Source organism: Cynoglossus semilaevis, chromosome 7 (assembly GCF_000523025.1).
Source record: "Cynoglossus semilaevis isolate Cse_v1.0 chromosome 7, Cse_v1.0, whole genome shotgun sequence".
In the NCBI taxonomy this organism is placed as follows: domain Eukaryota; kingdom Metazoa; phylum Chordata; class Actinopteri; order Pleuronectiformes; family Cynoglossidae; genus Cynoglossus; species Cynoglossus semilaevis.
Window position 1 is genome coordinate 7607343 of NC_024313.1, and position 25256 is coordinate 7632598.

Genomic DNA, 25256 nt, shown 5'->3' on the forward strand with positions numbered 1-25256 from the left:
ATTTTATGCAACGGAATAAAATAATGCCTTCAGTCTTTGTCTGCATGTTTTCTCCATTTATTTCTACTGTCATAGTGTTTTATTATCTGATATAATTTAAAGTTAAAGGTAAAAAGAAAATGTATCAAAGCGGTTTTTAGATAAGCAACCTTTTTATTCAGATTAAATTAAATATATTATACATTAGCTCTGCAATGACATCTAATCTGTTCTTGGAAAAAAAAACGTTTTTAAACATCTCTGTGCAAATGACAAATGACAAGAGTGCAATCCACAGTGCCACTGAGCAAACAGTACAAGGGTTGGGGTCTAACTTGGAGATGTCAGGACTTGTTGTCCAGTCTCTTCTCCACAGACTTCAGCAGCAGCTCAGCGTACTGCTCCAGCAGAGCCAGGGCCTTGTCTCCATCACCTTTAATCACCTGGGTGACGGGGGACGTCTCACACTGAGAGCTCAGTGGAGACAGAGAGTCCAGCTCTGTCTTTACTGAGAACAAAGCCTCGGACAGAATTGTCCTCATCTGCTGCTGATCCTTGGTGGGATGTTGACCACACTGATGTAGACAGACAGACAGATATAAAGGCTGATTATTTCTAAAAACAAATTTTAAAAGGGAATTAGTTATATACATATATTATTTACCGCATTTGTAGTATGGAACTATGGAATAAATGATTGGTGCATAATTATTTTAGAATGAAAAAAAAAAGTAAAAATATATTTGTAAAATTATGTGGTATTAAATAGGATTCCTGCTTAGAATGTGCAAAGGCAGCAGTAGCCACGGAAGTAAAATCATATTTTCAGTATTAACATCTTTAGTGTTATGTATTAATGTAGTCAATTGATAACAATTGGGTCAACCATAAGCAAAAACAGGCAACTACTTCTCTCTTCCTCTAGAATTCATCCACACACAAACGGACACACATGCATTTGCAGACAGTCTCACTGACCGTGGTGTAGAGCGTGATGGCTTCCTTCAGACTGTTGTGAAGCTCAGTAATTGTCTGCTTGCAAGTTTCCAAGGTGATGAAGGGATCTGCGGGGAGAGAAGTGACTCTTTTTCAAACACTGTGTGAAAAGAACACTTTAAAGAAAGCACTTTAGCGCTGAGTAAATGTTGAGCCAAAGGTTGCAGAGTATGAAAAGAAACCATTTATATCATCTGAGCCACACAACGACGGGTCTGGGCCTGGACTGAGCATCAGTTAATGGTGGCAATAGTTTCTATGTCTGGCGTCTTTGAACAGCAATGTAATTACACGGCAAATAAAGAAGCCTGAAGTCTGAGATGAAGGGCGTTTCTGCAGGTAGAGATTTACTGTAACACTTTAAGATGCCTGGGTTGGAAATGTAGAAGATAATATTACATAGCTCTACTGAGTTAAAAATACAAATATTGCATGATGAAAAATTATTTTCTTGTAGGATGTATGAATGTTATGGTCATGTTGTAAGAAGACTTCATAAAAATGCAAAGAGATACACACACAACCACTAGATGGCAATCATGAGAACTGTAAGAGAATAACTGTAAAGACAGTACAGGCAGCAATAGGACATCACTACAAAAACACAATATTCAGTGTGTGTCTACACACTGAATATTGTGTTTTTGTACAGTAATGACAAACAAACAAATAATGAAAGGTGACAGACAGGATAATGAAAATGTTTTAGATCAGACCTGGGAGAGGCTCAGCAGTGTGGACCTGTTCAGACACCAGGGGGCACTCTTTATCTACAGCCAAAGGCCCTGGCTCGCTGACACTGGAACAGAAAGTAAGAAATTTGACTCTGCATCATCTTAAAATATAGTAGTTATTGAATCACTCCATTGAACTTTATGTGATAATTGGAATCTGATTTAAAGCTGTTTACCTCTGAGAAAATGAGTCTCTCCTCCACTTCACTGGTTCTGAACTTGGCAACGACGGGTCACAAATTAGAGATGGTAGTCTACTCCTGCCTGAAGATGAAAACAATTCAGAGGATACAAAAATGTGAATGTGGTTTTTAAGGTTTGTATATTTTCTCACAAAGTTGAACTGACCTTGTTTGTGTGAAAGGTCACATTGCGAGGGTGCTTTTATAGGTGTAAAAACTCTGGTCAGACCCCCAGACCCATTTGGTGCCAGGCAGACACCACATCGAGGACTCAGAGGCTGCGTAGGAATTGGGATGCGAGAAGGTGGAACATTGTTGGTGAAAGGAGTGGGTGAAACTGTCATTGCTGGAGAAGAGCTTTTGGACTGTGGAGAGAAGATGGAGGAGGAGGGAGAGAGTGGGGGGGGGTGGGCAGCTACGGGGGACGAGGAGAAGAGTGGAAGCTCGACCTCCAGCTCCACGGACGATCTCCTGCTCTTGACCGCATGAGGGGAGCAGGGTGGAGTTGCTGTATGGATGCCCTCGCAGAGAGACGAAGATCTGCTGCTCTTAGCCATGGAACTGGCTGTGGGGTTCATGTAGGAGTGCTGCGGTCTGTCCCAAGGCGGAGGTGAGCGAGGAGACCGCGGTGAGCTGCAGGAGGGTGAGGAAACGTGTGATGTGTGATGCTGTGGTCTTTTCTGCAAATCTCGTCTGTCAGTGGACAGTGCAGGGGAGTAAAGAGCTAGTAAGACAAACAAACAAACAAAAAAAACAAAAAAAAAACAATTACACTTAAATATTACACTTATTATATTATTATTATATATAATATTCTTATTAAGAAAGATACACCAAACAGAAAAGATAATGAAATGATATTATCAATTGAATGGAATTAGTACCAATTTTGATTCATCATCCAAAATCAGATAAATTAACTTATTCATTACTCAGGGGATCATCTGCCTCCCAGTGCATCTAATGTCAATTAAGTGACAATTGTAGAGTGAAATTGACAGTGGAACCTACAGTCTGAGGCCAGGTCCTGAGCCGAGAGGGATTTCGTCAAACATGTCGTTCTGTTGAGTGAAGCTGCGTGTGGAGGGCTGGACAATCTCCAGAGATGAGGCTTTGAAGACATTTTCTTGGCTCTGAGGACTGGAGAACAGCTGTCTTCCATAGCCCTTGGTCCGCTAAATTGAAAAAACAAAAAACTAAATTGTTAGTAAGATTACTAAAAGGTATAGTATGTGTGATGTTGTTACAAAAAAACAATGCAACTGTTGCAAATCAATTCCATACAAAATTCCACCATTACATCCAACTCATTGAGCGTTTCTGCAATTGATTATTTATTCAAGCTAAAAATATTGTTCATTGATGGGTAATTAAAAAAAAAAAAAAAGGTTAAGAAACTCTGCTGCATGGACTTTATTAAATACTTTAAGCTCCGGCGGACCACAAAAAAACGGCCTGGTGGGCCACATTTGGTATCATCGCTGCGGTCAGCTGTCAGTGGACACTCTAACTGACCTTTGCACCACCTTGCTCCACAAGTCACAGCTGCAGGGCTGAGGGCCCATACGTGTCTGTAATGACATGCACTAACCTCCACACATAAATGTGCTAAGAGTTTGCATAAGGTTAGTACATAAAACAAAAAATGTTTTACCAGGACCCTTAAGTCAAATGCCTACTTAGCACCACTTACAGGCAGGAGAGGGGAACTAAAAGGCTTTTTTAATTGTCAGTAGTCTATGAATGCCCTAAGGGGGAATTAGACTCTCCATTAAACCCATCCATGAAACACTCCAGGGATTAACATCAGACACATTACGCAGTGTGACCAAGTTTTGTGCGCCCTAGGACTGTGGGGAGTTTTGATACTTGCTTTACACACGTTTGTCCTGCCAGGACTGGAACAGACAGTTGCATACATGACCTCTAACTAAAATGTTCAGTAGTTAAACAGCACATAAAAAGCAAAACATATATTTAGTTATTTATGCAATTATTATCTTGTAAATATAGCAACCTAATTCCAGGTGACACCTTGATTTGGTTAATTTTTTTTTCAGTTGAGATTTCCCCTTAAGTCTCTCAGTAAAGGTTAAATAGATCTTAATGAGTGTCTTCTTAAATGTCTTAGTCTTTCTTACTTTTGCCCTTCAGTTCTGACTGTGGTGGTTGACGTCAGGTCTTCGTCATTTGTGCCATGGTCCTTGTCCATCAAGGGTCGTACTTTGGACACTGGAAGTTTGTAGGTCAAGCTGCTTCTGCGTGGACGAAATGCAGGACAATAAAGAGGTTAGATATGACGAGCAGATTAATGAATAGCCTGTATAATGCACTTTTTGTTACACTGGAAACTGTGAATGAAACCATACATGATGTACTTGTCCACCTCACCAGGTTTGTACAAAGGATGACTGTTTTTATAACCATATATGGAAGGACTTCCTCATCTAGCTGAAGCCTTGAAGTCTAACACCTGTATTCTGTATACTGTATTCAAATCGAAACCTAACAACTGTATTACGTAACCATGTAACCACATAAAAGAGAGTTCGCGTAACAGGAAGTCAGTGGAGTCTAACAGCTGTGTTAGACGGAGTTAGGTTCGGATCTCGTGATCAAGATACGTAAAATAAATCCATCGAAGACAATCTCTGTTGACTCTTGAGTTATTCACATCATGTAAAAATGTCTACTTAAAATAACTACTTGACTGAAGCAGTTTATACCTGAATGAATGTGTTAAATCTAACAACTGTGGAAGGATATCACATATATGAATGTCAATTATCTGCAAACCAACCCTCTACAGATTGAAGATGGCTGCTGCTGTGTTAAAGAGACTGACAGAGAGTAGGGGAAACCAAGATGTCAACAGTCGTTTTAACTCAAAACTGTAAACAAGTAAGGATCTATCCAAAAAAAGGATTGATTTTGTAAGATTTACCCACAGGTTTAGTAAAACATTACAGTTTGTTTTATGTGCCTGAAAATCCAAGCGTAAAAATGATAATTGGATGTAAAACTGAGGCTCCCTGGCCAGGAGCTGCTTCCAGGAAGTGCTTGTAGGTGGATGTTTTTATAATAAATGCAGGTTTGAAAGGAGCCAGATTATCTGTTTGGTACGGGTTGCTGTCTTAAAGCCAAATAGAATGTTTGTTTTTTTTTGTATATTTTTGTTTTCTCATCCTTCTTTTGGCAATGTGTTAATCTCCAGAGACAATTCAATTTCTTCTATGCCTTTTAATTTAGATTAGTGATTTAATAATAATAACATTAATCTCTTTCACCGGGGATATGTTCACCATATTTTGTTAATGATAATGATAATAATAGTACTTTTGGCCCATGGACCAAACCTTAACAACCTTGCCTACAGTAACTATATTATGAGTGACAGCTTAACTGACTCTAGGAGTGCAAGTGAATTCATAATTTTAAGTGTGAGTACACACTGGTCTGAAGTGGTCAGCAGTACCTGTCATCATGTGCTTTGGTCAGGAAGCGTGAAGACATAGTGTGCCTGGAGACTGTGGTCTGCTCAGCTGTGGATAATCGTCAAGAAAAAAAAGAAGACAGTGTCAAGAGAAATGATACCAGAGAGAGGAAAAGAGAAAACTTACAGTAAAAGAGGAAGTCATTATTTTGTGTGTGCTTTTGTAACTGCAAGTTGTTAAACTTTAACTTTATTTATAAGGCAACCATTATGGACCACACACACAAAATCTAACTAGTATCTAGCACAAAAGGTTCAAAAAAAGAATAATAGATTTTAGCAACAATAGCTGCAGCATCTTGACCTGGAAGGCAGTGTTTTAAGGTGTTGTGTGAGACCATCTGCTCCAACCACTGCACATCTGCATCTGAAGTACAAATGTGTAAAGGCTCAGACTTAAAGTTGGGGTCAATCTATTCACAAAAGGGAAATCCTGGATACAGGAAGCTGCTGCAGCTACGCTACAATTGGAGCAACATGCTTTCTGTCTGTGTGTGAGCATATCAATATATATCAATAAATATATCCATATGTCTTTGTATACAGTATATGCACATATTTGCACATATACTTATATATGTATATATAAACTATGTTATAAAAAAGTTACAGTATTCAGTATATGTGTGTATTTTGTTTGTTGTGTGTATGTGTGTCTGCCTCCTCTAACCCGTGCTGCAGCCATCTGCCAGAGTCTCCAAGTTGTGCTTGAGGAAATGTTCCTGGCTGGGCTCTGCAGTACCATTCACAGTCCTCAGTGCTTCATCCATACTCGTCACTGCTGCATTTTGTTTCACTTCCTCCCGGTCTTCATCAGAGCCGTCCTGGCTCAGCAACTCCATATCAGCAGAATCTGAAAGGCAACAGAAAGAACACGTCCATCAGAGCGTCACAGCAGAGAACAGGCAGGCACCAGATAATCTGTCACAAATGACCCAGCGAGAACACTGGGGTTTATGTAGAAGTAGGTTATTATCTGATGTATTTTGTCAGCCCCCAAAAACTGAGTGAAAGAAAGAAGTCCAGCCTCGGTGTGATCAGATCTCTCCCAGCAGGTATCAGCTTTAGTGTATGTTGAAGAGCTACCCAGGCTTTCATGTACTCAATTTAAATCCTGCACTTGACACACCTTGAGACGATGTGACTGGAATCAGAAATGCATCTGAACAAAAATGCAGCTCTGTTTCGAACAAAAAAAATGTTTCTTGATGTCTATTTAAATTCCTCTGCTCTGCCTGCGAGTGGAAAAGATTCCACTGCAGGTCACAGTGTGTATACGTTAAATTGAGTACACTGTGGACAGATTGACAGTCCTGATATTCCATGTCCTTCTACCTGATAACCATTCAATGTAATTAGCAAATGTTAAATAAATATAGTTGCACGAGGAAGTGAACTAACATTTCTGGAAGTCTTGTATGTAAAATAATTATATTCTGTTACCGTTTACAGCTTTGAAGCCTGGAACATATCGACTTTTTCTGTTGAGGTCTTCTCATTAAGGGCTTGCTTGGTTAAAAGCTCTTGAAGTGTGGTGATGCAACACGATGCTAAGACCTAACTCGTGTATTCCCATGTGTGAGCAGACTAAAGGCACTGATGTAAATGCATCCACTTCATTGTAACCATTAAAATAAACACAAATATTTGATTCTAAATACGGAGTTGACATTTGACATGTGACGCGTCAGAGTTTTCCGCTGCTACCACTAGAGGGTGCAAAGGAGTTCCATTGGGGACTTTTGCAAAAGCAGTTTTAATGTGTCTTTCTTTGTTTGTTTCTTTTTAGTCTTCTATATTTAAGATTAAAAAAAGATGTATTTGTTTTTTACTTTTATACTTTCCTCTTTTGTTCTTATTTTTTGCTCTTCTTCTTTCACCCATGCTCTCTCTCTCTTTCTTTCTTTTATTCCAGATATTCTTACCATCTATAAAATGATCCACATAGGCATACTTGCCATCATAGCCCTGAGACCACACACCGCAGCGTGCGTTTCCATCCCGGCGCTCGCTGCGTAGCCTTCGTCCTTCCATCCAGCAGTTCTGCTCCTTTAATGTGTAATCACTGATGTATGAGAACACAAAGAAACACAAAGAGGCGGAAACAATGGGGAAGAGGGAGCCGGAGAGAGAAACATTCAACTAAGAATAGCAATGCACTTTTGTTCACTTTCATGGTCATGGTGGTAAAAAAAAAAACATGTTGTTTTTGAGGCAGTGGTTCACCTGCCCCGCAGACATGTGCGTCGCTCATTGTCCTCGGGGTACAACACTACTCCATGATTGCCCCTAATGCCCTTGGATGGATGCGAGGACAGCCAACCAGAGTGTGGCCAAGGCTGATGTCTCCTGGACCTCTCCTCCAACGGCTGCTGCACAAAAAGAACACATATGGCCCGATGAAGCAGTGGAATTTGGATCCACAAAAACAGTTCTGTTCTGAGTGTCTTTTTTCATAGACACCCTGAGGAATCATGTATACCACAGGCTCCTGCAGACTGGACGAACTCTGTCTCTCCTGATGGTTCTTCCTGTGAGAAAAGGCCTCCAGCTGTCTCAGGTCCAACATGGATTTAACCATCAGCCCCACACGGTGGGACCAGCGCCTCCTAGGACGTCTGCCAGGCTCACTGTTGACCTGTGAAGATGAGGTTTGTCCAGTGTCAGTACAGTCTTGGCTTATATATCAAAGAAAATGTATTGGTGTGCATAAAATCATCCATGTCAATTCAATCCCATTAAATCTGAATGAGAACAGCATCTGCATTTAAGTACACACCTAATATGGTCACCAGTTTTTTAAATATCACTAACAAGACAACACACATTCAATGTTCTTCATTAAAATGTTTGTATTGCCAACAGCATCAGAGCTCTGGTTTTTATCAAAAAAACTAAAAATTCCCTGAAACAAATAAAAAATGTCTTTAGATTGGACCACCCACCTTTGTAAGTTGCCAGTTCTGTCCTTCATCTGAGTCTCCTGATGTGAGAGAAAATGCAAAAAATTAAGCAGTTATAAAAATGTGTTGGTGAGCATTTGCAAACAGACAAAAAAAAAAACCAAACAAACCAAAACAAAATTATTTGTTAGGCACTTTATTCATTAGGAATAAAGAAGGAAGTAAAAGGACTTTCCCAGTTTCAACTGAGCAACAAAATGATGTTTGTTCTCAAGTGTCTTTACACTAATAATCATACTAACAATTATTTTGTTATTGATTCCTATATGTTAATATTGATTATTAGAAATCTCTGGGATTACAGTTTGTTGTTATAGACAGCACCTGAGTCCTCATCCCTGCTGCTGTCAGATGATGAAGTGGCTGTGATGTCATCCAGGTCACAGAGGTCACTGTTCTCCGTTTCGTCCTCCTCCTGCAGCTCGTGGTCACTGTCCGTGGACAAACCTCGCAGAGTGGGTGCGCTGTGAACCTCCCGTCTGGAGTGACACAGTCAGACAAACAGTTAAACGATTCTTCTGGGGGGAAAGTGTTTGTTAAATGATAGACACCGATAAACAAACTTCTACTTAATGGCATATGTCATCACCTGAGGCTGAAGGTCTTGTTGGATGGCGCGTGTGTGTTTTGTCTAAGCTGGCACAGCCGCTCTCTCATGCTCATTGTCAGCTCTGGAGCCAGCCGCCACACAAAGATGCAGCTTGGAGATAAAAGCATTCAGGCATTAAAAATTCAGCATTTCATTTCAGTCTGACTATTGAGGAAACTGTCTGCAAACACATTTCCTCACTCATTTCCTCCTGGAGCAGAGGCTGTGGGTAATTTCAATTAGTCTGCTGCTAGACCAATCCTGATTTTATTACAATACATTTTATCCCAGGTGCATACATTCAGTTTAAGTTTTGTCACTATTATAGTAACGTTCATTTGACGAATTCACACCACAAGGTAGAACTAAAGGGAAGTTTGCAGAAATCTTTATAATATATAATATTTATATATATATTTATATATATATAATATTTATTTATAAATATTATATAATATATTATAATATTTATAACATGTATGTCTCTAGGTGCCGATATATAATACATTAGGAATGTATGAAATATGATTTAAAACGTCTCTCACCTGTCACCCGACACAGAAATTAAACGCTTGCAGTCGTTGGTGAACTTCATCCCAGTGACAACTTCTGCAAAACAGAAAAGATGGCTCCTTGGTTTTTATTGTCCGTGGCAATGTTGGTTGATGTATTCTGATCCTGACGCTATAAATGTGTCGTTTAGTCAGAGCAGCTACATGACGTATAGTGTGTACAAAGTACAGGTGTGTGCTCCGTTACCTGAGTGTCCAATCATGGTGGCGATACACTCCCCGGTGTAGAAGTCAAAGATGCTGATGCTTTTATCGGAGCAGCTCGTGGCAACATATTGACCTGAGGGATCGATCTCCACCTGTCACCAACCAACACGCAGGCATTCCATTGTTTATGATGTGTTCAGACAGCAGATTAATACAATGTCGGTGCCAGAGAAAAATGTTACCCTGAGCAGACTGCCATCTTCACTCACTGAACCCTTGTAGACCTTTTTCTGTTTTCCACTGCTGATATTAAAAATCCTAAAAACAGAAAAGCAAAAGACGTTACCAAAGACAAAAAAGCTGGACTTGAAGATAAAAAAAAATGAAATTCAAAGTAAAAAAAAGTCACCTGATGAAGCGGTCCTGACAGCCCACGGCAGCATACTTACAAGTGGGGTCTATGCTCATGTCATAAAGTGTTGTTTTTCTTGCCATATGGTGAGAACGCCTGAACATTGTTCCTCTAACAGTCTGCACAACCCAAGGAAAGTGAGTCAGTAAAGAAAAGGCAGCACTGTGTCTTTAACATGGTAATAAAAACATTTTTTTACACAAAATGTTATTCAAGTGGAGCAACCGTTTTGTTGAGGACAACCCCCGTCTCACCTTGTGTGCAGTGTGGAAATAGACGCTCTTGTCGGCTCCACAGCTGATCAACCTCACCGTGTTCTCATTGGCTGAAAGGCAAAGGTCATTTAACCTCCTCATTCACACTAGGACCGTGTACGTTGAATGTTACGAACTCAGGGTTCTTAATGCTAATACAGTATGTATCTTGTACAAAAGCACACACAGTCAAAGGGCTTTTGACAAACAAAGCTCAGCCTAAACACACAGAATAAATGTTTTATCTCGTTTAAACAAACAGTGCAGCCGTCAACAACGACAGAGAGTCTTGGTGTGGCCCTGCGTGCAAATGAAGGTGAGGATTAAGAGCAGATTAGCTCTCAGATGTTGACAGTGACTCAAGAGGCTCACCGGCAAAGCGGACGGCTGTTATGGATGAAGAGTGCTCGTCGAGGGTCTGCAACAGACTGTAGTCATCCTCGGCATCCAGCACGTGGATGAGCCGGTCCCTGCTGGCGGTGGCTAACAGCTTCAGACCTGGTAGAAATAATCTGCATAATTACTCTACTCCATTCAGTGGTGTGATCACATGTGCACACATTCACACACCTGTTTCTGGTTTACTGTACTCCAGACAAAGTATCTCTGCATCGTGAGCCTCGGCTTTCAGAATCTCTTCCAGGCTGTTGAGGTCATGAACCCTGCACAAAAAAAATCATTTCAGCAAGAGATTACATTTCTAATCAGTTTTCTTTTTAAATCCTGTCAAATTTTCTAAGATATGTTCTACCTCAGCATTCCATTGCGGTCCCCTGTTGCCAGATGTTTTCCATCTGGACTGATGCAGAGAGTCCTGACGCCTGTCATCTGTCCATCCCCTGATTTATCAGCACTCACATTCGTCATACACTCTGGATCAAGCAGTGCAGCAGTGTTTCCATCTATGTAGATTATATTCAAGAGATCCTGTCAAGCCCAGACAGAGAGAGACAAAGCGTGAGCATATGGAGGGAAACGCTGACAAAATGTCAATATTTGTATTTATATGAGACCACAGATGGATGGCGATGCCAGACTCACACCACTGAGGACGTTCTGAAAATGGACGCGAGGCTGAAGGCAGTCTTCTATATGCCAGAATCTAATGGTGTCATCAGCGGAGCAGCTGAGAAATGTGCCCGAAGACAAACCAGACTCCATTTCTCCTGGAACATCTGGGAAAACCTGATGAAGGACGAAAGAGGAGACGTGTATGTGTTGATGTGTGAAATATAAATCATAGCAGTAGGAGGCTGAAGAATTTCACTTTTCAAATATGCACTGCCTTTTACAGTTTATTTCTGCAAACTAAAACTCTGCTGTAAATTTGTTAAATGTTATAACAGACATATTTGTGTCTGTGATTTCATCTTCAATTAGAGCTCTGAAGCAGTAACCAAATAAATAAACAACATTGAGAGACTCTAGTTCCTGCAGCTGTGTCCTTCACTTCCTCCTTCATGTTTACCTCCAGGTCCCAGACACACCCGCCATGAAACAGGGCAGAATGCACTTTCTCCACCTCGCTGACATCCCGTACATCCCACACGTACAGACTGTGGTCATTATAAACACAGCTGAGCCAATGGTTGATGGGGTCATAGGTAACAGCAACAGCCGCTGGATAACGAACATCTGCTTTGGTGGAAAAGCGCTGGCTGAAGAAAGACAGAAATGAAAAACACATTTATTTTCCTTTAATTAAATACATCTGAACCCTAATGCATCGGAGAAAAGTCGTGTGAACTATGTTGCCACTTGAGGAGCTAAAAATAGAGTGTTTTATCCGACAGTGGATCACTGCCAAGAGAAGCCTGTGTTCCGCCTCATCCTCACCTGGCCTCTGAAAGGGCGGAGACATCAGTGCCGAGGGGATGTGGTCGAGGCAGAGTGCAGACAAAGTGCAGGTCAGTGAGCCTGAAGGCTCGAACGGTTCCATCAGCACAGCCGCAGAAGATCAGATCCTCAGACAGAGTCAGAGACTGGGCCAGGTTGGTCTGTAAGACAGACACCGCACAATGAGAAAGTCTGGTCGACAGCTCTTTTTATAGCACTGCGTTAGACAGATAAACCCTCTGTTTAGAAGGGATTTTAATGCAGCAAAATCAGACAGTCTTTAATCTACATTAGAGCAGTGCTGTGTGCTACAACTATTTTTTAATGATATATATATCATTAATATATATTATTATATATAATATACAAATATTTTAATAATGAATTAAATCAGAACAATTTCAATTCCATTCAGTTAGTTTGACCAGCTACTATTCTGAACCTTTACAAAACCACCATAAAGATGTCTCTGCAGTGATTGGTTACATCCTCAATGACTCACCCTGAGGTCCACCCACTGTTCCAGCATCCTCTTGCTGTTAAACTCACACAGCAGTCCAGAGGAAGTAATGCAGAATGTGGAGTCATATTTGGGGCCCCGCCCACAGGCTACGTCACAGAAGAAGTTGTTCCTCAGTTCTCCCAGCAGCCCTGCACGACCCAGCAGCGGGACAGGGGCGTTGGACTAAAGAAAATCACAAACACATGAGGTTTAGTTCACTCTGTGCTAAAACAGGTAACACTGCCACTCATTTCTTCTTTTGGTTTCTGCAAAATATAAGGTGCATGTAATTTGTGAAAATGTGAAGACGAACGTGTGAAGTTCAGGGACGTGGCAAAAAACAAAACAGGAAATGAGAGAGAAACACTTCACTCCCACTTAACTGGGTTGTTTTGTTCAGCTGATATATAGTGTTTACACAATGTGCATTGTTTCAACACTGTGGTAAAAATGTATGGCAAGAAAATAACTAATTAATGGCGGCCGAAAAACCCTGAAACACATTTATTGAATTATCTTCAGGATTAAATCAAACCCATAAATGCATGTTTTTTTTTTTTCATTGCATCAATGATGTGTACCAACTTATTTGGTAGTAAGGGCTTTAAGATTTATTCCTGTGTCTATTTTCATACCTTGTTGATCTTGCAGTTGTCCAGATACCAGAACTTGACATGTCTGTACCCCACAGTCACAAAGTAGGAGCTGTCCTCAGAGAAGGACACACCTGTCACCTTGCAGGAGACTTTGTTGGTGGCCACAACGACATCTTTCTGTGGGAGCACAAATCCACAACGTGTGGGTTAAAAGCTGTAACTAGGGTTAGACAAACGGGTCCAGAGTGTGGCCGTACCTTCCACGCCCAGACGTTGACCATCATGTCATGCTGGTTTCCCACACTGACGATATATTTCCCATTGGGGGAGAAGGCCACACATGAGATGCCATATTTGTGCTTTTGGATCTCTGCCACTTGTCTCCGCTCTGCCACGTCCCAAAGCCTCACAGCTGGTTGGTGACCACTCTGTTAGACAGAATAGAGTGAAGTGTGTGTGCGTGTGTGTAAGAGAGGGGAAACTGAGAGTTAGTGATGACCGTGACTATAGATGAGGCTGGTTTTATGCCTCCTTTCTTTAAATGCACCACAGCAGTCACCTGTCACAGCAGTCAATCCAGCTCTCTAAGAGATTATCCTTCCTGACGTCTGACCTCTGCTCACTCTATACACTTGCTTGTCCTTCAACCGCCTCACATTATTCTCCTTATGGGGACTGAAAGGTCAGCGGGCCATTTGTGCAATCTATTCTTTAATATGGTGGAATGACCTTTGAAAGTTCACTTAATAGGTGCGATGGGCTTCAGAGAGCAGCTGGACGATGGAGATCATTCAGCTAAAGACACAGCTGTCCCTTAATGGACAGAAGCAGGAGAGAGGAAGGATGGGAGATGAAATAAGTCTGTTGGACTGAACTGTATGTAAATGAGTTGATCCTTGACATCTTAACAGACCATTCACTCATGGTTTTATTTCTGTTTCTTCAATTCATCCCTTCATCTCTTCATCCTTCCATCCCTCCATCCATCCATCCATCCATCTTCTACAGCTTCATCCTTTTCAGGGACACCAGAGGCTTGAGCCAATCTGCCACAAGGCCACATACAGCAAGAAACCCATTCACCCTCACATTAATACCTATGGTCATTCAGATGGTCTAATTAAAGTAATACTGTATGTTTTTCTGACTATGGAAAGAAGCCGGAGTGACTGGAGAAAATTTCACCCAGAAAGACTCTCCCACTGTGTGGTCTTTTCACTCATTAATATTTTATGCAGCTCTCGTCTTTCATAGGAAATCCTCCAACAGAGAGTACTAGATGCTTTCAGGAAGAATCTCAATGAACTCCAGGGTTTTAACAGCAAGTTATTATGATTAAGAAAAAAAAAACCTTTTAATATAAAATCAACAGAATCCCAGTGTTATTTTATATCATCTTGGATATAGATGTATATAAAGGTGTTAGATTATAAAGAGTGAAAGTGGATGATGATTCAATTATTATTAGTATTATTATTATTGTTGTTTTTTATTATTAATGATTAGAGAGTAAATCCAGTAGGTGGCGGTAATTAACTCAAAGAACGCCAGCTACAATTTGAATCTTTGTGATTTATCCATAACTACCATGTAATTAGTCTAGTTCCAAACCTGTTTTTGGCTTGTGACCCCATTTTGACATCCCGTTTTTATTCTAAAATTGCTACAGGAGCAGTTCAAGTAGTGGTTTTGCAGAATTTTTATAATTTTACCAGGTGTTCTGACTAATGTTTGTTTCTCTCCTCAGCAATTACTGCACACTCAACCACTGACACAGCTAAGACCCTTTTTCAGCTTTGATTGACAGTAAGGGAGGATTAAGATAGCGTGTTGTGTGGAGGCACATGCTGTGACCACTGCACACCACAGTATACAGTGTGTCGTCTGCGGTGCTTACAGATGACATGACAAGATTTAACAAAATGAAGGTCGGCATAGGAGTTCTAAAACTGCAAGCACACAGACACACACACAAAAATAACCTGGTCAAGGATGAAAAAATAAATATTTAAAGAAGCCAAAGTTTGTTCTGTGCTAAGCTAAATAAATGCTGGGTCAGAAAAATTCTGATTGACACTGTAAAAGACTCACCTCGCCTGTCACCAAGTATTTGCCATCTGGAGAGAAGGACAGCGCTGTGATGGTTTTCCTTTGACAGCAAGACAGACGGACAGACAGACAGGTGATGGTTTTACAGCAAGACAGACGGACAGACAGACAGCTCACTGTTACTACTGCTGAGTGAAGAGTTCTGTCAAGTGAAGGCTGTATTTTTATCCAACTCACCTTGAGGAGTTGATAATGTGCTGCTGTCTGTTCTTTTTTGGGTTAAGTAGGACAACTACACACCTGTATGGGAGGCAGCGAAGCAGCGACAAATATACACTCACAATTTAAACAGTAATCAATAGGGAGGAGGTCAAAAAAGGCAACAAAATCAAAATGTGTGGAATAAAACAAACAGCTAAAAGAAGGTGAAAATAAATGACTTTGTGCTGGTGGGAGTTAATTGGCCTACTGCTTATTGACCTTAAAACGTTTAAGGTCGACTCAGTACCACAAAGCTTACTCATTTAGTTGATCTGTAATTACACTTTGTTCTATGACCTATTCAACTCATTTAACAATTTCTGGCTCGTGTTAGGGCGCTGAATTGATTTTTTTTTTTTTTTTTGCACAGTCAGCTGCGCCAAAACTCTGAAATGTGTTTCATCTCATTAGGACAAGGATTAAATAGGTTGCAGTAGAGAGGTTACTTAAAACAATAGTAAAATTGATCTAAATGGTCGATTACAAAAGGTAAGCCGAAGAAGTAGTCGCAGTAAAAATAACCTAATGATTGTGCGACATCCTCACTAAAAATACGCTGTGGTCTCAAAGCCGCTTTCTTCATTTGTGATGCAGTTCCTGCTAGCCCTGCACTAACTCCTCCAATCTGCAGCTCACACCTCTTCAATATGACAAACAGAGGCATGGTGTTTGCACAGAAAACAGAGACGACGCATTGATGTTTAGATCAGCCTATCACTGAGAGAGTCGAAGGAAAGCTTCCAGAGGAAAGTGCACGTGTGATGAAAATGCTTCAGTTGTGTAGAATATCACAGGGATAACACACAAACACACACACACACACACACACCAGAGGTCTGTGCTGCATGTCTGTGTGAAGTGGTGAAGTGATAAAGCAAACATGCATGTTTACACTGAATGATCAGACGTTGAGATGATAATAAAAACAGACGGTCTTTGTCTGTGCTCTTACCCAGCTGGGTAGGCCAGAAGTCCAGATCGAGGGTCACAGGTCAGACCACTGTTTCCTAAAGCTGTGATGCCCAGAACCTTCTCCAATGTCACCTGTAGAACCATGAATGAGGAACAACCATGACCTTTAACTTGCACTAACTCTAAGTGCAATGCATCAAAAAGGCAAACAGACTGAGAATTAGTTAAACTGACGATTGGAATTCAACGTAGTTGTTTTGGCTCCTGTTTACGTTCATGTTTGTGAACAATAAAGAGAATGAACAGTAGAAACATAGTCGAATACAACAGGCATTTGTAACATATAAACCATAAATTGTTTAAAGTTAGACAAAATAACTATAAGAGAATAAACAAAAAATAACTATTGACTCAAGAGGAACACAACAAAACAAAAAAATACATGCTATTTTGGGAAAGAAAAAAACAAAAAACTTGCCCAGGAGTAGCTAAAAGTTTACCAAACATAAAAAAGGCAGTTGGCCATGAGTATAGCTAAAATAATACACTTAACATATAGACTAAATAACTAAAAGTTAGCCATGAGATTAAAAATAAATGCTAGAAAAACAAACAAACAATATTAAGCCATTAAAAAGTAAACGAACCAAAAACATTTTTCTGGTTATATTATATATTTTAATATTGCGGTGATTATTATTTCACGGTGTGAAGGCCCTGACTCTGGACATGTGTGCAGTACTCGCCTTGCTGCAGAACTTTTCGCTCCTTATCTTCTGCTTCGCCGAGGGAGAACGCAGTAAATTCCTGATGCGACTTTTGATGGTGAATCCTTCTGCTGGCATTTTGTCTGCAGCTAAGTGCTGTTCCTCACCGTCCTTCCAGCCTCTAATGACAACAACAAAAACAAGCAAACAGGCTGCTCTGCTGCTGTCGGTGCAGGGAGAAATGGACACGCTCCACGACCACTCGTGAACTCGGGGTCAGCAGGAGGAAACTGAGGTGTTTGCATTTCTGTGACATCACTGCTTTAATCTGGGCTGCAGCGGTCCCGTGATTGCATCAATGATCGCTTTTGTTTTCGTTCCACCTAATTTGTCTTAATCGGATTAAACAGAGGGCGTGAGGCACAAATCGCGGGGCGTGTGATGGTTTGGACCGTGTCAGGTGACCGGGCGAAAAACGAACACGTGTTTGCTCTCGGTTATATGTTCATACATATGTAAAACGTTGTTTATGTGACAATGACTATGTGTGAAAATGTCGCATCATTCGGTGATTTAAGGTAAAAATAACCTTGAAAGATTTGCACTTTTACCTTGTAATTACAACAAACAAGTTATATATATTATATTTTGCTATTTAATACTAAAAGAACAAAAATGAATTTAGATGTAAAATATTATATTTATGTGAAAATATGCCTTTAAAAGCTCACTTTAGAATAATAAAGACTTTGCTGTTTTCTACGAGTGTAATCTTGTTTTTTTCCGGTTTATTAATAGGGAGGATACGTTTATACTGGTGTCATCATAACATCAGAGTGAGTGCAGTAAAAGTAAAAACCCACAGCTGCCACTTTAATCCAAAGGCAGTTAAAACACAGAGAGCAACATTAAAATGCAGCCAACACAGTGACAGTGTGTTAAGTGTCTCAGTCACTGCAGTGATGTGAGGTCGTAAGTTGACGGCAATCATGGCTGTTTGCATGAGGTGCCCACACAGGCCAATAGTCCTTTATATGAGGTGTCAAAGGAGTGATCAGATCAGAGCATCCCATAATCCTATTACTGTATGTCACTTTGACAAAGGAGCTTTTCGTCAGTCTGTAAACTTCTCTTTTATGATTTCTTTCAGCTTCATTACATAATTGTCATGCAACATGTGATTAAAGAAAGAAAACCAATACTAGACTATCAGTGACCAAAAGCACTTACCGTTTGCACTAAATGAATGGAGATTTTATTGAGCAAACAATATTTCACAGTTTCAACAGTTTATTCAGTGTTTCAAAAGTTCTTCATGGACAGAAAAAATATATTGCTGTTGATTAAGAATGATATATTTACAAGATTCTTTTAAATACATGTCAGATAGATTTAATCTGATTGCCTCTGATACATCCAGTACATTCAGATGGTTGGTGTAAATCCCTGAAATATACTTCACTGCTGATACAACACGAACCAGAAAGCTACAAAGAACATAAAGTGCTTTTAAGTGAGAAACAAAACATTACAATGTGAAAACGCTAAGTCTCTAAGTTTAGATTCTGAATATATCATCTGCACTTACAAGTTTTCAAGTGACAAACAAATAGATAAATTCATGTTACCATTAGCACTCAAGGTGACAGAGCAGACATTTAAAATTTGAACCCATTTGTAATCGTCTTTACCATTCTTTTAATAACCAGGTTAAATTCATGATATTATGTCACCCACAGTTTAGTGTGTGTAATTCCTATTAGATTATCAGCTGTCATCGCAGTCCTTTGGTCATTCAGTACGGTACACAGGCACATATGGTGCGACATTCAATTATATTGGTAACAGTTTCACAAAAAATGTACAAAACAAGGTAAAGAACCCCTCTCTAACGTAGAAGTATACATTCAAGAGAGCTTTGCTGTTAGGTCTCCAACTATGGTCATTAATAATGAATAACGGTACATTTGACCTGACATGGGACAGATGTCCTGCTGGTTGTAAATGCAGTTAAAAAACAGTGTGGATTGACCGGGCTACTGTGCCTCTGAATGAACATTTATACATATATAGCGTAACAGCACTTGATACACAGAACGATGTGCTTAGTTTTTGAGTCTGGTAAAAATCCATTTTAGTGGACTGCAAAGAACAGAACTGGTGATCAGTTCAGTGTGTTGATCACATCGTGGCTACAGTGTGTCGCTTGTAGTCGTATCATTGTTTGATGTAAATAAAATGTATCATGTTAGTAATGTAGAATGGAAACAGCATGAACTTAGCCACCAACAAGAAAAAAATTACAAGACAGACAGAACACAGTTACACTTGCAATGACCTTTTGAGCAAAAAAAAAAAAAAAACCAACAACAACTCCAGAACAAATGAACCAGCAAAAAACATTGGTTCACTGTGAATGATCTGACACTGACGGAGGTTCCTGCAGCAGCTCTCTGTGCTACGAGCTATTGGAGTTATGGTGGACAGATTCGGTGTAAGGCAGACGGATTATTGAGTTAACTAATCTAAATCCAACTCCAGTTCCTTTTCCAAATCTATCCAGGAGCGTTTCTTGGTACTGGGGAAGTCTTTTCCTAATGCACCACGTGTTAATGGTCGTGAGGAATTTGCTGCAGCATTCACCTTCTCATTTGCACTGGACTGGTAATAGATTTTTACAGGGCGATCATCCTTGGGGAGTGAGGGAGAGCGTTTTTTTGGTGGCGGCTCACTGTCCAAGTTTCTTGGATGTTTCCGTGGCCTTCCTCTGCCTCTTTTAACGTCAGGCTGATCTGATGCAACAGTGTCTGTTTTTGGGCTGTGTTCAATGGCACACAGACTTTTAGGGGTCTCTTTATCTACGGAGGGGTTCTTCTTTTCATTAACAGAATTCAGTTTTTTTACTGGTAAACAAACTGGGCTTTTGGAGCAAACATTCGTTGTGATGCCCTTCTCCTTGTTCTGCACAGTTTCCAAGGCTTTCAACAACACCGACTGGTCAAAGGTAATCATGGGCACAGATGTTCGACTGAACTTTACGTCAGAATTTGTAGATGTGGATTTGTCCTCCTCTGATTTACAAACGCTTTCTGAAGCCAAACTGTTCTCCTGGTTCTTGGCATCCACGTTGGAAGGCTGAGACTCAACATCACCTTGGCTCTGCACAAGTTGGATTCTCAGGACAGTGTTTCCAACTGCATGAAAACAAAATATTTCATTAAACACACGTTAGGGTGTAAGACTTAGCCACAGTGTATAAATGTGTTGCATTACATTTAAAAATAATTTAAAAAAATTACCAGGTTTCATAAATGAAGGAAGAATGATCCTGCCAGCCTTGGAGCGAACAAGAGGAAGAGAAAAGGGCTGTACAGGGAGGGCAGGGGACATTTGGGTCGAGTTCACATTAGCTGCACCAGAGTTCACAGCGGAGTTGGAGTCAGACATTGTGCCTCCTGTTAGAGAGCGATTTTTTTCCCAAAATGATGCAAATTTCTTTGCAGTGGTTTGGTACTTCAATCTATCAGCTTGAAATGAGGCCATCATCTGCCGTAGCTTTTGCTCTGTTGCTGTGTCTGTAATTGGCTCACAGGGTGGCTTGAAGAGGTTTGACTCTATCGGAGGTGGAGGCTCAAACTCAGACTCGGGCAGGGTGCTTTGTAGGAGAGCCGCTCTGCTTTGTAGAAGCTTGGAGAAGAATGGAGTCCCCTCTTTTTTCTTCTCTTCAATTTCTTGCTTCCGGCAGATTTGATTTATCTTCTCTAAGATGAGCACCTCTGACTTTCCTGAGAAGAAAAACATTCAGTAAATTTGGTCATCACCTTACTTTTAGCGATTGTTTTACTCATTCATAACACAACAATGAGCAGCCACGGAGAGTGATCTAACCAGACAAAAGTGAAAGCTGCTTCACGTATAAAGCGTTCATATCCATTAGCCACTCCTTCTTCTTCTCTAGGAACATGCTGGTCTGATCCAGGTTGTTGATTGCCCTTGCAGCCTGAAAACAGCAAAAGAATAGCCAAATAAATGAACGGTTCTTGGTGTTTGAATGAAGAATATGTACATGGGCAGTTTAGACCGACCCTCTCGAGGACCACGACCCTGCTGGTCTGACCCTTAATTCCAATTACGGCCTGGAGTTCATCGAAACTTCTCTGCAGATTGCGGCGTTTCAGCCTCTCCAGCATTTTGAGCTGCAGAGTTCTAGTCAGGTTCTGCACAGAGTACAAAATAAATGACACATGAGCTACGCTTAGGAGCAACATCTGTGTCAGAATAAAACTACGTTATTTTGCAAAAGCAGAATAGTTATTGATCCTTATACATTTAGATGCTGCTTATTTGTAGTAAGGTGAAGTATACTGTACCAGGGAGGAAGGGTCCTTTGGTCCAAAATCACTGGAACTTCTAGAAGAGGAAAAGCAGATCCAATAATAATGAAAAAAAACCCCAAACAAAAACAAAAAAATATTTTGATTCATTTTTTGAGTATACATATTCACTCACCGTGGCTCATCCATTAAATATCTAGACAACATTTCTTGATTTGCAATATCTGTTGAATCAGGGTTTACAAATTTTTCCTGAAAAGAAGAAAATGATGATAAAATCCTCTGCATATTTTACTTATTTATTTTTTAGGTTTAATAAATATTTAACTCACATCTTCATCATCCTCTTCACTGTAGTCTGAGATGTCAGAACCATCATCTCCCGATGTTAAATCCACATTTACCTCCTTCAGTTCGTCAGTAGAGTCATCTGAAGACAACTTCAGTGAGGAGCCAAGCTCCGGTGATCTACTGCTCTGGACGTCCTCATCTCCCAGTAGTGAATCCAGCCCGAGCCAATTTGTATCCAAACCGACTGCATTGTCAGCTAGATTTTGTAAAGATTGCTTCAGTGGTATGGAATCTGTCAATGCACCAGTGTTTGTAGTGTTAACTGTCTCACAAAGTTTTGGAGCCTCACAGGCTTCTTGTTTAGGGATTTGAAAGAGAGTGAAGCCACCAGGCAAGGCAACACCTGATCGGTTCTGACCTGTGGTGGTCTGGTTGGATGGAGGGCAGATCCTGAATGAATAAGTCCCACTGTTTCTGAGGAAGTTGGGGGTCTTAAGTGAATCTGAGACGGTGAGAAGAAAAGGCGAGGATCCCTGGCTGCTCTGTTGTGGCCTTACTGAGCTGCTCTGGCCTGGGTTGATGCTGGCGTGACATTGTGAATGCTGTGAATTCGGATTGGGGCTTTGTATTCCACAGACAGGCTGAGATGTAGCTGAAATAACAGAATGTAGAGCAAATTGGTGAAACAAAAATTATTCAGCACAAATAACCAAGCCAAATGTTTCTATTACAATTAAATAATTCATTACAACTGATAACAACAATAATCATATTCATATATCTATGACTCAGATAAACATCTTTTAACTTCCTCTTCTCATCCATATTTTGAACATGTGCAACAAACATAAGGGCTAAAAACCCTATTCCATTACCAACTCGTACACTGTTGCTTTGCTATGACTTTCTTGGCAGGTTCTTGGCCGATTCTTCATTCAAACTAAGCATTAACAGAGACCGTCTTACCAAGTGGCAGTACTTTTTTGTCCAGATCCGTGGTTTTCTTTGCACCGATTACTGTCTGAACAACTCTGTCTGTGATGTCTGCGTGCAAAGTGACTGGGTTGGTGTGCTGCTGTGTGGACTTGGTGGCTTGGCTTTTTATTTTAGCAGCAGGGTTCAGTCTGCCTGTGACAAATGCTGCAAGGCGATTGGCTGGATGTAAAGCTCCCATTCCCCCCAGCAACACGTTGGCCTGATTGTAGAACTTGTTATTTACCTGTTGAGAAACATATATTTAGTTCATGTTGAGGTCAACAGTCCAAATGCATTTTTTTTCTCTAAATATAATGCATTGCAGGATTACCTCGATGAGCTCATTTGTTTGGGAACCAGGTGTTTTAGTCCTAGCTCTCAGTATCCCAGCAAGCAACACTCCACTTAGGAAAGGTGTGACTTCCTTTTCTGGATTGTCTTCCCCTTTTAACTTTTCCTCAACCGTATCCTCACCTTTACTGGTTTCTGATGGTTTACTTATTTGTACCTGAAGCAAAACAAGGCTTTTTAATATCCAGTTCATGAAACAAGCCATGATTTAGCACCATTTGTAATTAATAGCACTTTCAGTGAATAATGCAAGTTAAATAAAACATAAAGCCTACCTTGTAAGTGACAATGGAGTTGCTTGGCGTCCGCATAAAAATCTTGGAAATCGGGCTAATGTTGTAAGGTCCGATGAGGAAGGGCTCAGTCAATTTATTCTCACACAAACGCAGGCACAAAACCTTCAGGATCGCTTTTTTGTCCTTGTCCCATTTGCACTGGGACTGGATCTGGATTTGCTTCCTTGCACTTTTTTCAAGAGCTGTGAAATCTGTCTCTGCTGAGGACCGTGCGGGGGGAAAAAAAAGGTCAAAATGTGTCACCCAAAAAATATTTTCAGCGTCAAATATGAACTGTCAACAAACTACATCAGTGCAGGTCTGCAGCCGCGTCCGTTTGTTTACCTCCGTTTGTAGGCGACGTCTTAGGTGCGTGGGAGTTTGGCATGTTGTCAGCGCTCGTCTCCAGGTGCATCGTTACAGTGTCATTTGTAGCAGTACCAGTGGTCTTTGGTTGCAGGGTAACTTCAGGAGGAGGTTTGCTGTTGAAGGCTCTAACACGTGCACATGTCATCTTGCTCTCTAGGTATTTATAAACTGGGTCTTTGTCCTTCTCTTGTACCTAAAAATGAGCAATTTCACATTTACCATTACAAAAACTTTTATGGAAGAACTTATAACGCTTAAAAAAAACTGTTTACTCCATTGTAACATGCATCAATGACAGTAATGGTTAAAGAATAAAGAAAATACACAATTTAAAAAGAGGACATTTACCAGTTGTGAGGGATTCAGTACACAGCTGTTCTGTGAAGATGTAGGAACAAAAAGTGGCTCAGAATCCACATCATTTATATTTTTTATCCACAATCTGTTAGTGTGGGAGCCTTTGGGACAGGGGGCTGCCCTCTCAATCTTACGAAAAACTGAGGAAACAAAAGCGCATCTGTCAGTGACTGAGAAGGAAAAAAAACATTATATATTAATAACGTTAACACAACTTGATCTTACTGGTGAAAGTAGGGAGCCGCAGGTTATCCTGCTCTGCACATAACTGCTGGCTGATTATGCCCTTTAAACAATGGCACTTCAACATACAGTCTGGTCGACGGCAGTGGGGAGAACCTGACGGTTTGTGCTGATGCTGGAGACTGGAACACACGCAGCCCAAGATGCAGAAATCTTGACCACATTTAGGTCCCTGCACTCTGGACCTGACATTCTTGACTTGTTTTGGACTCTTAGAGTACACCATCTGATCAAAAGGAGAAAAAAAGGGTTTGGCGACAACACCTCTTGTTCAATGATTCTCCTGTAACATTAACAACAGATTTCCCCCTTCTTTTAAAACGAATGACACCGACGCTGCCGTACCTCTTTGCTGACGATTGTAGACAGAGCCATTTCCACTCGGTCTGAAGTCAGCTCAGTTCTCTGCCGACCCATGGTCAGGTTTTCAATCTCCATCTGTGATAAGTAGAGCTGCACCTTAGTGTTGGCTAAGGGTTTGATTGCTATTTTGTGTTTGGGAGAGCAACTTAGTGCTGGTTTCTCTCCATCAATATCTTGATGTTGAAATGATCTAGAGGAAAAGCATGGAAGAAAAATCCATGTTAGAAAAAATAAAAATACATGTTATTTGTAACCTAGAGATGTAGAGCTATTAGCTAAACAGCTGGCTGAAGAGGCCATTTTTTAAACCAAGCGTCATCTCTCTCTCTCTCTCACTCATCACACAGAAGAAAATTTTATCCTTGCCTTTGTAATGAATCACTTATGTGGCCGGACCCTGAAGCTTCGTTTTCAAAAACTCCCACTGAAGATTCTGGCTGTGGACGTGAGGATATTCTCTCCTGTGTTGACTGAACTGGGTAGGTTTCAGAGCTGGATGGAGGAGCAGCAGCAG

General features: G+C 40.6%; 3 protein-coding genes across 6 annotated transcripts in view; all 3 read right to left on the reverse strand.

The window, feature by feature from the left end:
* Positions 1–157: 157 nt before the first annotated feature.
* On the reverse strand, positions 158–17954 carry LOC103381027 (mitogen-activated protein kinase-binding protein 1-like). The gene is made up of 33 exons (XM_025056920.1): positions 17224–17954; positions 16518–16609; positions 15542–15604; positions 15347–15404; positions 13513–13683; positions 13295–13432; positions 12660–12842; positions 12158–12318; positions 11790–11979; positions 11363–11506; positions 11073–11248; positions 10892–10983; positions 10694–10819; positions 10322–10392; positions 10065–10186; positions 9898–9973; positions 9696–9807; positions 9482–9545; positions 8937–9047; positions 8672–8826; positions 8330–8367; positions 7867–8022; positions 7611–7756; positions 7343–7449; positions 6055–6237; positions 5367–5433; positions 4033–4149; positions 2903–3066; positions 2058–2615; positions 1886–1973; positions 1692–1774; positions 958–1043; positions 158–554 (listed from the first exon to the last, which is right to left on the reverse strand). Exons 1-33 carry the CDS (start codon positions 17320–17322, stop codon positions 324–326), a joined length of 4428 nt encoding a protein of 1475 aa, XP_024912688.1. The 5' UTR covers positions 17323–17954; the 3' UTR covers positions 158–323.
* Positions 17955–18456: 502 nt separating this feature from the next.
* LOC103381006 (uncharacterized) lies at positions 18457–25250 on the reverse strand. Of its 4 annotated transcripts, none has more exons than XM_025056985.1 (16): positions 25109–25250; positions 24725–24932; positions 24362–24605; positions 24128–24276; positions 23756–23972; positions 23411–23631; positions 23116–23292; positions 22776–23028; positions 22228–22461; positions 21851–22065; positions 21694–21770; positions 21555–21594; positions 21270–21401; positions 21073–21184; positions 20484–20969; positions 18457–20378 (listed from the first exon to the last, which is right to left on the reverse strand). In XM_025056985.1, the coding sequence occupies exons 2-16, from the start codon at positions 24815–24817 to the stop codon at positions 19705–19707; spliced, it is 3324 nt and encodes a 1107-aa protein (XP_024912753.1). In that variant the 5' UTR covers positions 24818–24932; positions 25109–25250; the 3' UTR covers positions 18457–19704. The 4 variants fall into 4 exon arrangements, with proteins under 4 accessions (XP_024912753.1, XP_024912752.1, XP_016889375.1 ...); XM_025056984.1 differs by having other exon boundaries at positions 21851–22101; XM_017033886.2 differs by having other exon boundaries at positions 21851–22461; positions 23411–23628.
* LOC103381028 (MAX gene-associated protein-like) overlaps positions 24909–25256 on the reverse strand; it is a 7421-nt gene continuing 7073 nt past the window's right edge. Inside the window, exon 9 of the mRNA XM_025057052.1 lies at positions 24909–24932. Coding sequence (XP_024912820.1) covers positions 24909–24932 — 24 coding nt within the window. The remainder of the gene's footprint in view (positions 24933–25256) is intronic.